This window comes from Gopherus evgoodei, chromosome 6 (genome assembly GCF_007399415.2).
Source record: "Gopherus evgoodei ecotype Sinaloan lineage chromosome 6, rGopEvg1_v1.p, whole genome shotgun sequence".
NCBI classification, from domain to species: Eukaryota; Metazoa; Chordata; order Testudines; family Testudinidae; genus Gopherus; species Gopherus evgoodei.
In genome coordinates, this window is record NC_044327.1 from 5,650,704 (window position 1) to 5,663,303 (window position 12,600).

A 12,600-nucleotide genomic window follows, 5' to 3' on the forward strand; every position below is an offset into this window, starting at 1 on the left:
GGGTTGGGATCTGACGCCTAGGAAGGCGGGTGTGCTTCAGAGCCCAAACTCCAGCCTGAGTCTGAACATCCGACACATTTTAGCACCATATCCCAAGCCTCGCAAGCATGAGTCTGTCAACTTGAGCTTTGAGCCTCACTGCCCTGGAATGCTGCTAGCTGTGTAAACACAGCCTTCAGGACTCATTATCAGCCCAGTGTGTGTGTAGTTAGGGAGGTGCACTGCTGGCCGAGCCGTTGATTAACATAAGAATGGCCCTACTGGGTTAGACCAAAGGTCTATCAAGCCCAGTATCCTGTCTTCCGACAGTGGCCAGTGCCAGGTGCCCCAGAGGAAATGAACAGAATAGGTGATCATCAAGTTATGCATCCCCTGTCGCTCATGCCCAGCTTCTGGCAAACAGAGGCTGGGGCACCTCCCTGCCCATCCTGGCTAATAGCCATTGATCGACCCTTCCTCCATGAATTTATCTAGTTCTTTTTTGAACCCTGTTATGGTCTTGGCCTTCACAATATCGTCTGTCAAGGAGTTCTACAGGTTGGCTGTGCGTTGTGTGAAGAAATACTTCCTTTTATTAGTTTTAAACCTGCTGCCTATTAATTTCATTTGGTGACCCCTAGTTCTTGTGTTGTGAGAAGTAGTAAACACTTCCTTATCTACTTTCTCTGCACCAGTCATGATTTTATAGGCCTCTATCATATCCCCCCTTAATCATCTCTTTTCCAAGCTGAAAAGTCCCAGTCTTATTAATCTCTCCTCATACGGAAGCCGTTCCATACACCTAATCATTTTTGTTGCCTTTTTCTGAACCTTTTCCAATTCCAATATATCTTTTTTGAGATGAGGTGAACACATCTGCACATAGTATTTAAGATGTGGGTATACCATGGATTTATACAGAAGCAACATGATATTTTCTGTCCTTTTATCTATCCCTTTCTTAATTATTCCCAGTATTCTGTTCACTTTTTTGACGGCCGCTGCACATTGAGTTGATGTTTTCAGAGAACTATCCACAGTGACTCCAAAATCTCTTTCCTGAGTGGTAACAGCTAATTTAGACCCCATCATTTTATATGTATAGTTGGGATTATGCTTTCCAATGTGCATTACTTTGCATTTATCATCATTAAATTTCATCTGCCATTTTGTTGCCCAGTCACCCAGTTTTGAGAGATCCTTTTGTAGCTCTTTGCAGTCTGCCTGGGTCTTAACTATCTTTGGTAATTTTGTATCACCTGCAAATTTTGCCACTTCACTGTTCACCCCTTTTTCCAGATCATTTATAAATATGTTGAATAGAACTGGTCCCAGAACAGATCCCTGAAGGACACCACTATTTACTTCTGTCCATTCTGAAAGCTGACTATTTACACCTACCCTTTGTTTCCTATCTTTTAACCAATTACCAATCCATGACAGGACCTTCCCTCTTATCCCGGGGCAGCTTACTTTACGTAAGAGACTTTGGTGAGGGACCTTGTCAAAGGCTTTCTGAAAAGTACACTATATCCACTGGATCCCCTTGGTTCACATGCTTGTTGACCCCTTCAAAGAATTCTAATAGATTGATGAGGCATGATTTCCCTTTACTAAAACCATGTTGACTCTTCCTAAACAAATTATGTTAATCTATATGCCTGAAATGTTGTTCTTTATTATAGTTTCAACCAGTTTGCCTGGTACTGAAGTCAGGCTTACAGGCCTGTAATTGCCAGGATCACCTCTCAAGCCCTTTTTTAAAATTGGTTTCACATTAGCTATCCTCCAGTCATTTGGTACAGAAGCTGATTTAAGTGATAGGTTACAGACTGCAGTTAGTAGTTCTGCAATTTCATATTTGAGTTCCTTCAGAACTCTTGGGATTTGTTCCAAAACCTGCTCTAATGACACCTCAATCTGAGACAGTTCCTGAGATCTGTCACCTAAAAAGAATAGCTCAGGTTTTGGAATCTCCCTCACATCCTCAGCCATGAAGACCGGTGCAAAGAATTCATTTAGTTTCTTCGCAATGGCCTTATCGTCCTTGATCGTCCAGTGGCCCCACTGGTTGTTTAGCAGGCTTCCTGCTTCTGATGTACTTAAAAAATATTGCTATTAGTTTTTGAGTCTTTGGCTAACTGTTCCTCAAATTCTTTTTTTTTGGCCTTCCTAATTATAGTTTTACACTTCATTTGCCAGAGTTTACGCTTCTTTCTATTTTACTCACTAGGATTTAACTTCCACTTTTTAAAGGATGCCTTTTTGCCTCTCACTGCTTCTTTTAGTTTGTTCTTTAGCCACGGTGACTCTTTTTTGGTTCTCTTACTATGTTTTTTAATTTGGGGTATACATTTAAGTTGAGCCTCTATTATGGTGTCTTTAAAAAGTTTCCATGCAGCTTGCAGGGATTTCACTTTTGGCACTGTACCCTTTAATTTCTGTTTAAATAACCCCCTAATTTTTGTGCAGTTCCCCTTTCTGAAATGAAATGCTACAGTGTTGTGCTGCTGTGGTGTTTTTTCTGCCACAAGGATATTAAATTTAATTATATTATGATCACTATTGCCAAACAGTCCGGCTATATTCACCTCTTGGACCAGATCCTGTGCTCTACTTAGGACTAAATCAAGAATTGCCTCTCCTCTGGTGGGTTCCAGGACTAGCTGCTCCAAGAGGCAGTCATTTAGCGTGTCAAGAAACTTTAGCTTTGCATCCCATCCTGAGGTGACATGTACCCAGTCAATATGGGGATAATTGAAATCTCCCATTATTATTATTGAGTTTTTATTTTAATAGCCTCTCTAACCTCCCTGAGCATTTCACAGTCACAATCACCATCCTGGTCATATATCCCTACCACTATATTCTTATTATTAGAGCATGGAATTTCTACCTAGAAATTGTCCGGTTGGCAGCACCAGGCAGCGGGGCTGGTAGGCTCCTTGCTAGCCTCCGTGACAAATGGCTCCCAGGAAGCAGCCGGCATGTCCCCACTCCGGGTCCTATGTATAGGAGCAGCCAGGGTACTCCGCATGCTGCCCTGCTAGGGCAGCACCTGCAGACAGGGCAGCATGCAGAACTGCTTGGCTGCACCTCTGTGTAGGAGCCAGGGGGGGACATGCTGCTGCTTCCAGGAGCTGCTTGAGGTAAGCGCCGCCAGAGCCTGCACCCCTGAGCCACCCCCCTGCATCCCAACCCCCTGCCCCAGCCCTGATCCCCCTCCCTGCCTCCAAACCTCTCAATTCCAGCCCAGAGCATCTTCCTACACCCTAAACCCTTCATCCCCAGCCCAGCCCCACCCTGAGCCTGCACCTCCAGCTGGAGCCCTCACCTGCTCTTGCACCGGAGCTCCCTGAGCCAGCCCGGTGAAAATGAACAAGTGAGTGAGGGTGGGGAGAGCACACAGGGGGTGGGGCCTCAGAGAAGGGGTAGGACATGGGTGGGCCTTGGAAGAGGGACGGGGCAGGGACAGGACAAGGGTGTTTGGTTTTGTGCGAGTAGAAAATTGGCAACCCTACAGCTGAGAAAAGGACAGACTGCTGAAGCACATTAGCCTTAGCAGCGGGGTAAAGAGGCCATAATGGGTCTGATCCAATGCCGAACGGAGTCAAGGCCCATAGTTGAGAGATGTGCAGTGGTTGCTGACTCTGATGATTTTATTGTGAGTCTCATGATATTTGGTGGTTTTTCTTAAAGCCATAACTGCTGGAGTCATGTGATTCAGGGAATGCCTACATTGCAGCTGGGTGAGTGCTTCGCAGCATGAGTAGCATGGCTAGCAGCACGTGCTAGCTCTGCTTGAGCCTAGCATGCTAAAAATAGCAGAGCAGCCATGGTGGCTCAGGCTAGCTATCCAAGTACATGCCCAGGGGATTGTACTGTGGGCAGCTAGCCTGAGCCACCATCCATTTTACCATGGCCACACTTCTATTTTTAGCACACCAGCTCAAGCAGAGCTAGCGCATTTCTGTCTACGCATGCTGGGAAGCACCCTCCCAGCTATTGTGTAGACGCACCCTTCAGTGAGAATCTGTTTTCATTCAAAAAAAAAGAAAGAAATATAGAAATAAGATATAGAAATAAAAAGACATAATGAAGCAACATATGCCTATGGAATGACATAAGTTAAAATGCTTTTGTAGGGTGGGGAAGACTTTAAAGAGCTGGTGTGCAGGCAAAGGTAGATGAGACAGAAAAGAGATGAAACTACAGAGAAGAAGGCTCTTGCATAAATAGTGGTGAGACTGCAGGAAGAAATGGGTGGGAGGGAGGTGATAGTACTAATGCAAATAGACCAGTGACAGAACTAGGGAAAGATGAAAGTTGGAGCAAGTCCAAGAAGAATCTTTATAAATAACAAGGACTATTTGGAAATGGACTCTGAGCTGAATGGGAAGCCAGTGAAGGGCTTTGAAGGTTTGCTTCTTGGTATGTGTTAGAAAGAACCTCAACGAAGAGACAAAGGCTGAAAAATAGCACATAATAAAAAGTAGCTTAACATAAAATGTATGATAATTTTTTTTTAAAAGTCCAGTCAAGGGAACAAATTAGTCCCTCTGTGTTTGCCTGGCTAGATAACATGGAGGAGAACTAATGCTGTATCTTTCTTTACCTGCTTTACAGAAGCACCCAAGTGATGTAGGAGCCAAGCATGGAAGGGGGAGATTTACAGAAGCAGTGAGTCTTGTGTTTCTAAATCACTTGGGTGCTTTAGAAAATCTCCCCCCTTCCATGTTATAAAGGGAATTTCATCTGCAAGACTTCTGAAAGTTGTTTTGTTTTTTTAAATGAAAAAGCAATGACAAGTAGGCATGGCAAGGGGCAAAATACATGTTTTTATTTATTTCCAAGTTCATCTGCTTCCTCCAATGAGGCAGGATTGTGGTCTTGAGCATGAATTATCTCTTTAATCTCTGTTTAGCACAAGGCAGAAATGACTTTAATGGTGAACAGTTGCATTTGTGTCAGCGATAATGCAGCATTTGCTGCTTCCATATGAGTAAAATGAGCAGGTTTTTGACAGTATAAGGCTCAAATGCATGTTTCAGCATTTAAATTAGCTTCCCATGTTCGCTTTAAAATATCTTTTATTTTAATTAACACAAATGCTGTTTTAACAACCATGTACATTGCTTAAGTGATGCTTAAGAGCTTGGAGTCCCATTAAGTTCTACAGGCATACATGGGAAAGGGAGAGCATTTAAAGAGAAACCAATGCTTAAAAAAGAGATGATTCCTCTTTACAGAGTAAGCTTGACTGTGTTCATTACCAGGAGTGCATACCAGGAAATCTCCCAAACTCAGATGCAGACTAAGGAACTAATGCCAAACTCATCATTCCACAGTTCGGAAAAAATAGCAATGTATGTGTGCGCGCGTGTCCACAGTAGCTGCTAATTTTATAGCTTGGGGCCTGATCCTACACTCCTCACATAAGTGTAACTCAATTGAGAACAGTGGAGCTATTCCTCATTTACACTGGTGTAATAAGCAGGAAGACAATCAGTCTGTGAAATGAGTAATGGATCCTAAGCATGGTAAGTATCATCTCCAAAATTAAAATGTGCAGTGCTCTCAACTCAGCAGGCTTTAAGGTCCTGTGAATTGCCATTTTGTCTCTTTGTTTTACAAAGCAGTATCTTTGGGAGTAATTACATTAAAGGATTCTAAAGCACCTATCTGTAAATCTTGCACAGGCTTATTCCTTACAAGATTATGTATCAAGTACGGTTTGTGAAAGAAAAGCAGACTCCGTAGATGACAAAGGTTTCAGCAACGTAAATTAAACAAATTCATAACACAAAAAAGGAGTTTGATGATTCCTTCCTGAGAAAAGACCATGCTTATTATTTGTCCAGAGAAATGTTGCCAGTATTTTTTGCCGCCTCTTGTATCAGTTTGTAAGACGATTTGTTCACTTTGAATATGCAGCACCTGGTGTACGTTTTTAAGGGCTGTTGAATGGAATGTTGAAAGATGATCCAAGCGTCCTGATAGGGCAATATACAGAACGTTCATTCTTTGGAAATGCCCAGGACATGCCTGTTGGAACTGCTTGGCTTGTGTAAAAAAGGGACAGCCCATTACCTTCTTTCGTTATGCGTGTAATGATCTCAGTACAGTGCAAAGTATTTCCAGGGGACTGAGGCTTAGCAATGGCTAATGGTCCTCTTTGGCTGGACTTCAGGCAGCCCTACATCTCCATTGCTATTGTCTACAGTAGGTGCATGGGAGGGCAGGGTAGGGTATTACAGTACAAACTGGCATGCAAATAGCATTAAACTGTTGAAGTGTTTGCTATTTGGTCAGTGAGATTATCTAAATATCCCCTTCCCTTCTCTTTCTTTCCTCCTCCCCGCCTCCCCTCTCTTATCCCATTTACTGTCAGGAAGGGCCACTTCTGAAGGGCCAATTCAGCACAGCCTGGCACCGACAGAGACTAACAACAACAGCAGCAGCTACAACAGTGAGTGGATTTAAAATCAAGGAACCGTTTTAAAGATGTGGCTTTGTGTACATGGAATGTGCAGTAACTGGACTGAGGACTGGGGATGTAGCTGTCCTCTGCCTGGGCCATCTTTAGAGTTTCTGACCCTCCTTGATTCCCCCCCCCCCCCCCAGCAAGATCCATTGCAGGGAGCCATTGGAGATCTGACCTGAGAGCCAGTAGCAGGGAATGTCACTAACAAAATGTGTTTTAGGAATTCACTGCATTTCAGAGAAACTTCTTGCAGTGCTGGACATAGGTGTAAACAAGCCCAGGAAAACAGAGGCCAGAAGCCAGACACAGACTGAACTATCAGGCAAGCGGTCATTTTCTTGTTCCCTGGCATGCTCCAGTGGACTGATGCCCAGCGTAGTTTGGTGCTGAGCAGGAGCATTGATCTATGCTACATTAGCTCTGCCTGATCTATTTTTAGAGCAGCAGAGATCCTGCCTGCAGGCTTACGGCAATTCAGCTACTGTCAGCCTTAGCCTCTCCACCCCTCCCTGTGCTCCCCAGCATGGGAGGGAAAGGGAGCATTGACCCTTCAGCTGTAATCCCCCCCAGTCACTCAGGATCCTGGGTTTGAACAGCCCTCTTCCCTGCCCTGGCAGTGGGGAAAGAACCCCACAGCTCTGGGAGGGAAAGATAAGAATGCATGACCCTTCTACAAGATCCAGGGGAGAAACAGCTGTTCCCCATAGAGAAGCAAGCAACAGACTTCTGCTGGCTCCCTTCCTGGCTGGGGATGCCACTGAGGGGCCCGCCCCAGCTTCGATCGGGAGGTGGATTGGGCTTGGGTGGGAGATGGAAGGAGTTAGCAGATTGAAGGAGAAGGGCGAGGAGAGAATGGGATGGGGTGGAGTGACTGGCGAAATAGCCTAGTTGAAGTGTGCACATGCACAGTTTGAAGGAGCCCACAGAGCAGCAGTAGGGGTGGAGAGTAACGAGTGAACTGGGGAAGGGGGCACGACAGGTGACAAGTAGTGAGTGGATTTGGGGCATGTAGGCATCAGAGACTTGAGCCACATTCCAAGGTGATGGAAGTGATGTCAAGAATATGCTATGGCTAAGCTAGCCATCAGAAAACCTGGCATCCCAGCTCTCCATTCTCCCATGGCAGAAAGGGAGAGATCCCTGACCTCAGCCTGTCACCAGTTGAGGACTCACCACAGGTACAATATAATCTTTAGCACCTTATACTGTGTGTTTATGAAAATCTAATATTCCTCGCTAGGGCCGAGGAAAAATGCAGCCTTAGTGATGGGGTTGCCTCTCTTTTATGAAAGGAAACTCTGTTGTCCTTGGTATGGTTCTAATATTTTCTGTGTGTTAGATAGTGCATTATGGACATAGTTTACTAGAGTGATGTTTGTTAAATTCTTGCTCATGAACCATAAATAAAACTGTAATAATGTTATCATGGCCTAAACTGAAATCTGATCATATTATACTGCACGGTGAACAATGGGAGAGTTACAGCACAAAACCAATAGCTCACTGCTCTTTGACTGTAAAAATGAGACTTTGTTTTCTTGCCATATTTAGCTGGTTCTTCCATGATCTGAGAGTTTTGTGCTGGTTTTTCCCCTGTAAATTGTTTTATGTTCGTTTGCTCAAGTTCCACAGTACCTGTAATCTGTGATTTGCCTGTGTCAATTGTTGTTCACAAGTGTCAATATCCTGGATAATCAAACCAGCTGTTTCGGCAGCCCTAGCCCTAATCCTGCAGTATATGGAGGTGAACCTTGAATTCAATGAGGCTACTTATATGTAAAGTTATTCACATGCATTTGCAGAAGCTGGGTCTATGTTTGTACCACAAGGAAATGAATTTTAAAACTGAATGGTGCCCCTAGAGTATCTGTATAGGACACCTGGGGATTTAGGGCTTTTGCTGACCCTGAGCATGTCATCAGGTAAACTGGATATGATGCATATATTGTGCAATGAGTGTGTATGACATTCAGCATAGTGTTTAGGGGTCTCTTACAGGAGTGGGTGGCCTGCCCTGTGCAGGAGGTCAGACCAGATGATCATTGATAGTCCCTCTGACCTTAGAGTCTTTGAGTCTATGAGTTACTGGCTCCTATTTAAAAAAGAAAAAAACTTGGTGATTGTATTATCACTTGTGAGGGTGCCCTGGAGAACAATTAATTTTGTAATTAAAAGCCACTGTTTGTCTCTGAGTGTCCCTCAGCCACTCTGTGTCTTGCATGTGTTTTGCCTTTTTTTAAGTCTCATTGCCATAGTTCCTCTCTGTCTTGCTTTGTCTCACTGCACAACTTTACATTTTTGACTCAGAAGTTACTGCAATTAATCCGATTGTAACAAGTCCTGTGATGAGGTTTGAAAGCCCTATGAATTGTTATTGGTTGGATTATGCCTGTTCCAAAATGTATGCTGCCTCATCCAAAAGTAAAACAGATTGAAGCTGCTTGGTATTACGTGAGTGTGGTGCTTGTGAAATCAGGTGATAACTGCACTGGCTAAAGCCATGTAGTAATGCAGGCAGTTACTGTGCAGGCCTCTCAATACAGCTGGCAATGCCCTTCAGTCCTGGTTTGCCAGATCTTGGATATTCAAGACCTTGTTCTCTCCTGAGCAGACACTCCCATCTGTCAGCTAATGTATTAAACACGACAGATCTGGAGATAGGGAGGAGACCACCAGACAGTACCTCCAAAAGTTATTAGTGTTCTAATTGCAAAAGTGCCTGCATCCTCCAACTGAGATCAGGGCTCCATTGCACTGTACAGATGCATAGTGAGAGACAGTCTCTGCCCCGAAGAGCTTACAGTCTAAACGGATAGGACAAAAGGTGGGAGAAAGGAAGGGTTGTTATCCCCAGACCACAGATGAGGAGCTGAGCGTATGTCTCCACAGGAAAAAAACCCCTCAGCAGCAAGTCTCAGAGCCCAGATCAACTGACTTGGGCTCACTCTCTGGAGCTAAAAACAGCAGTGTAGCTGTTCCCCCTTGGGCTGGAGCCTGGGCTCTGAGACCCAGCGACTGGGGAAAGCCTCAGAGCCTGGGCTAAACCCAAGTCAGTTGGCCTCGGCTCTGAACCTTGCCACCTTGTGGCGGCGTTGTTTGCTGTGTAGATGTACCCCATGAGATCACAAGACTGACAAGAGGTCGCACCAGAGGGTTGTAGCAGAGCTCAGAATTGAACTTAGCCTGATACCCAGTCCAGTGCCTTAACCACAAGATCATCTTTCCTCTTTGTAAATCAACTGTCTTCCAAAAAAACCCAAAGGTGGCATCTTCTACCATTGTGCAGATGGTGACATTTCCTGTCTCCAGTGTCTTAAAAAAACCCAACTCCCATAGAAAGTAGCTGGAGACCCAGCATTCAGTCTCTAAGGATTTTCATCAAGGATTGGACAAGGTTAACCTCTCCACATTCAAATCCCAAAAGAAACTAATGAAATGAATTTAATTAATTAACTGTGTAAAGTCTTATGATAAAGAAACAGATAATCTAATTTTTACAGCATGACATGGCTGTTTTATAATCCACAGACATTACCTTCACAGTTATACATAAACAGAAATAAAGAAAACAAATTAAAATCTGAACAGTTCAGTCCCCACAGAAATACAGCTAGAAGAAACTGAAAGTTCCCAAAAGCTTAGGTTTTGTTCACCTAAGTCTTAGTTAGAGTCTTTGATCATCAAATCTAGACAGTCTGCTGAGTCTAAAACAACATCTTCCCTCCATTGCTTGTAGGAACTGTCAGCTGGAACGCAGGCAGCCTGTTCCTCTGCTGAAATCCCTGCCAGCCAGTCAGCTGACTGGTTAACCCACCACTCAGTTACGTGTCTTGATTTAAAGAAAATCCTGTTACAAGAAAAGACAAAACTGAGACTAGCAAAGTAGAAATGACTCTTTCCCCATTACTACATTTAAAGAAAAGTTGGTGACTCAGATTAGTTGAGACAATTTAACTGGAACAGTTTGGCTAATATCAAAACATACTATTAAAATAGAAGTTATTTTCCCCCCCCCAATTTCCCCTGGCTATAATTAGCATTGCCTGGGCTTCCCTGATAGAGGGTTAGCAATATCACTAACTTGCTGCAAAACGCTTTAGAGTTAGGGGCAGCAGCCTGCTTCCTGCTCCTGGGCTCAGCTTCTCCCAACTCACACAGGGTACATGGCCTTCTGCAAAGCAGCTGCCCAGACTGCTCCCCCTCATGGTGCTGGCCGCTTCCGGGAGAGGCACGGTGCCAGGGCAGGCAGGGAGCTTCTCTGAGCCTTGCTGAGTGCCACTGCCACCCCAGAGCTGCTCCTGCACCCAACCCCCCTGCCCTGAGACCCTACCGCACCCCAACCCCTGCCATGAGCCCCCAACCCCCTGATTTGAGCCCCCTGCTGCACGCATCCTGCACCCAACCCCCTACCCTGAGTCCCCTGCCGCACCCCGCAACTCTTCCTGCACTCCAACCTCCTGCCACGAGCCCCCAACTCCCTGCCCTGAGCCCCTTCCTGCACCCCACACTCTCTCCCACACCCCAACTCCCTGCCCCAGTCCTACATTCATGGCCCTGCATGCAATTTCCCCACCTAGATGTGGCCCTTGGACCAAAAAGTTTGCCCATCCCTGTACGAGAACATAGCCAAAGCTACCACACCCAATTCCAGAAGCTTCTGGATGTGGAGTGCTTAATCTACCTAGCAACAAATGACCCAGACACCACTCACTCCTACATCCCCCCAATGGGTCGCTTAAAGAGATATCTCCCTATTAGGCACAAGGGTTTCAGAGTTATAAAGGAAAAGAGCATGGTGGAATATTATGTATTAAATCAGAATCAAATCTGCTACATGCTCAGAGCAGCCAGGAAGTGAAGAAGCAAGGACTGAAGGGTAGCTCCGAAGTATTAAAAAGAACAAATACAGCTTAATCCCCCACAAACCTTGAGCTGACACTCGGGGCAGCTCTATGTTTTTTGCTACCCCAAGCATGGCAGTCAGTGGCCTGCGGGCGGTCCGCTGGTCACGCGGATTCGCCGGTGCGGGACCGGCAGACCTCGCGCAGGCATGCTGCCGAAGGCTGCCTGACTGCTGCCCTCACAGCAACTGGCAGGCCTTCCAGGGCCTCCCAGAGGATTCAGGGGTCTGGGGTCTTCGGCAGCAGGGGCCCCCCGCCGCCTAATTGCCGCCGAAGACCCGGCACTTTGGCGGCGGGAGCCAGGGGGGAAGGACCCCCTGCCGCGGGTCTTTGGGTCACTTCGGTGGTGGGTTCTGGAGTGGAAGGACCCCCTGCTGCCGAATTGCCACCGAAGACCTGGAGCGGAAGAAGCTCTGGGCGCCTGGGGCCCGTGAGAGTTTTCTGGTGCCCCCAGAGCGAGTGAAGGACCCCGCTCCAGGGTCCCTGAAAAACTCTTGTGGGGGTCCCTGCAGGGTCCAGGGCCTGGGACAAACTGCCCCACTTGCCCCCTCCCTGGGCGGCCCTGAGGCACACGCTTGCTGTGCTGGTTCCTGGAGCTGCCCCTGCTGACACTGATTGACACTTTGGTGAGTTATCTCAGTGGCATGGTGGCTGAACTACCCTCTTACAGAGGTCAGCACTGAGGAACATCGGTAAGAACTGAACGAAACTTGCACTGCCTGCCTTGTTCCTGTACTATGGGTGATATGAGCATTTAGGTCCCATGTCTGTCCAGCTAAAGTTTTCACAAGCACTAACCTCACTTTGCAGCGTGTTCTGTAAGGAAGCAGATGTTCTCTGAGGGCTTAATGCCAGCCACCCTTTGCCGCTAGAGTGTGGGGTAAGGCTGGGTCCTTTTAATGGGAAGAAGGCACGTTGTGTTAGTACATGATGACTTGTGGCGTGGTTTTTATTGGTCTTTTTTTGTATGCTGTCAAAGGCTGAATCTGTTTGGCTTTGATGAATGTTTGAGTCCCTTCTCTGAGCACTGTTTTGTATCTGTTTGTTGTGACTGGTGTTTAATCTGATAGAAGGTTCAGCATACATTTCCTGTGTATATGCAGATTTCCTAAGTATTACCCATCATTCTGGAGTCTTGGCTGTTGCATTCAGTTCACTAAGGTCCTTATCCAAACTCCAAGTTTGTGGAAACACTCCTATTGGTTTTAATGGGCTTTGGAGCAAATCCTAAACGGG

The 12,600-nt window shown here is 45.8% G+C and overlaps 1 protein-coding gene across 3 annotated transcripts in view; it reads left to right on the forward strand.

The window, feature by feature from the left end:
- Positions 1–12,600, forward strand: part of NRG1 (neuregulin 1) — an 843,690-nt gene that overhangs the window by 386,683 nt on the left and 444,407 nt on the right. For 2 of the 3 annotated variants that reach the window (XM_030566617.1, XM_030566618.1), the window contains exon 2: positions 6,371–6,448. In XM_030566617.1, the coding sequence (XP_030422477.1) occupies positions 6,371–6,448 (78 nt within the window). The remainder of the gene's footprint in view (positions 1–6,370; positions 6,449–12,600) is intronic. The other variant, XM_030566619.1, reaches the window with a different exon arrangement.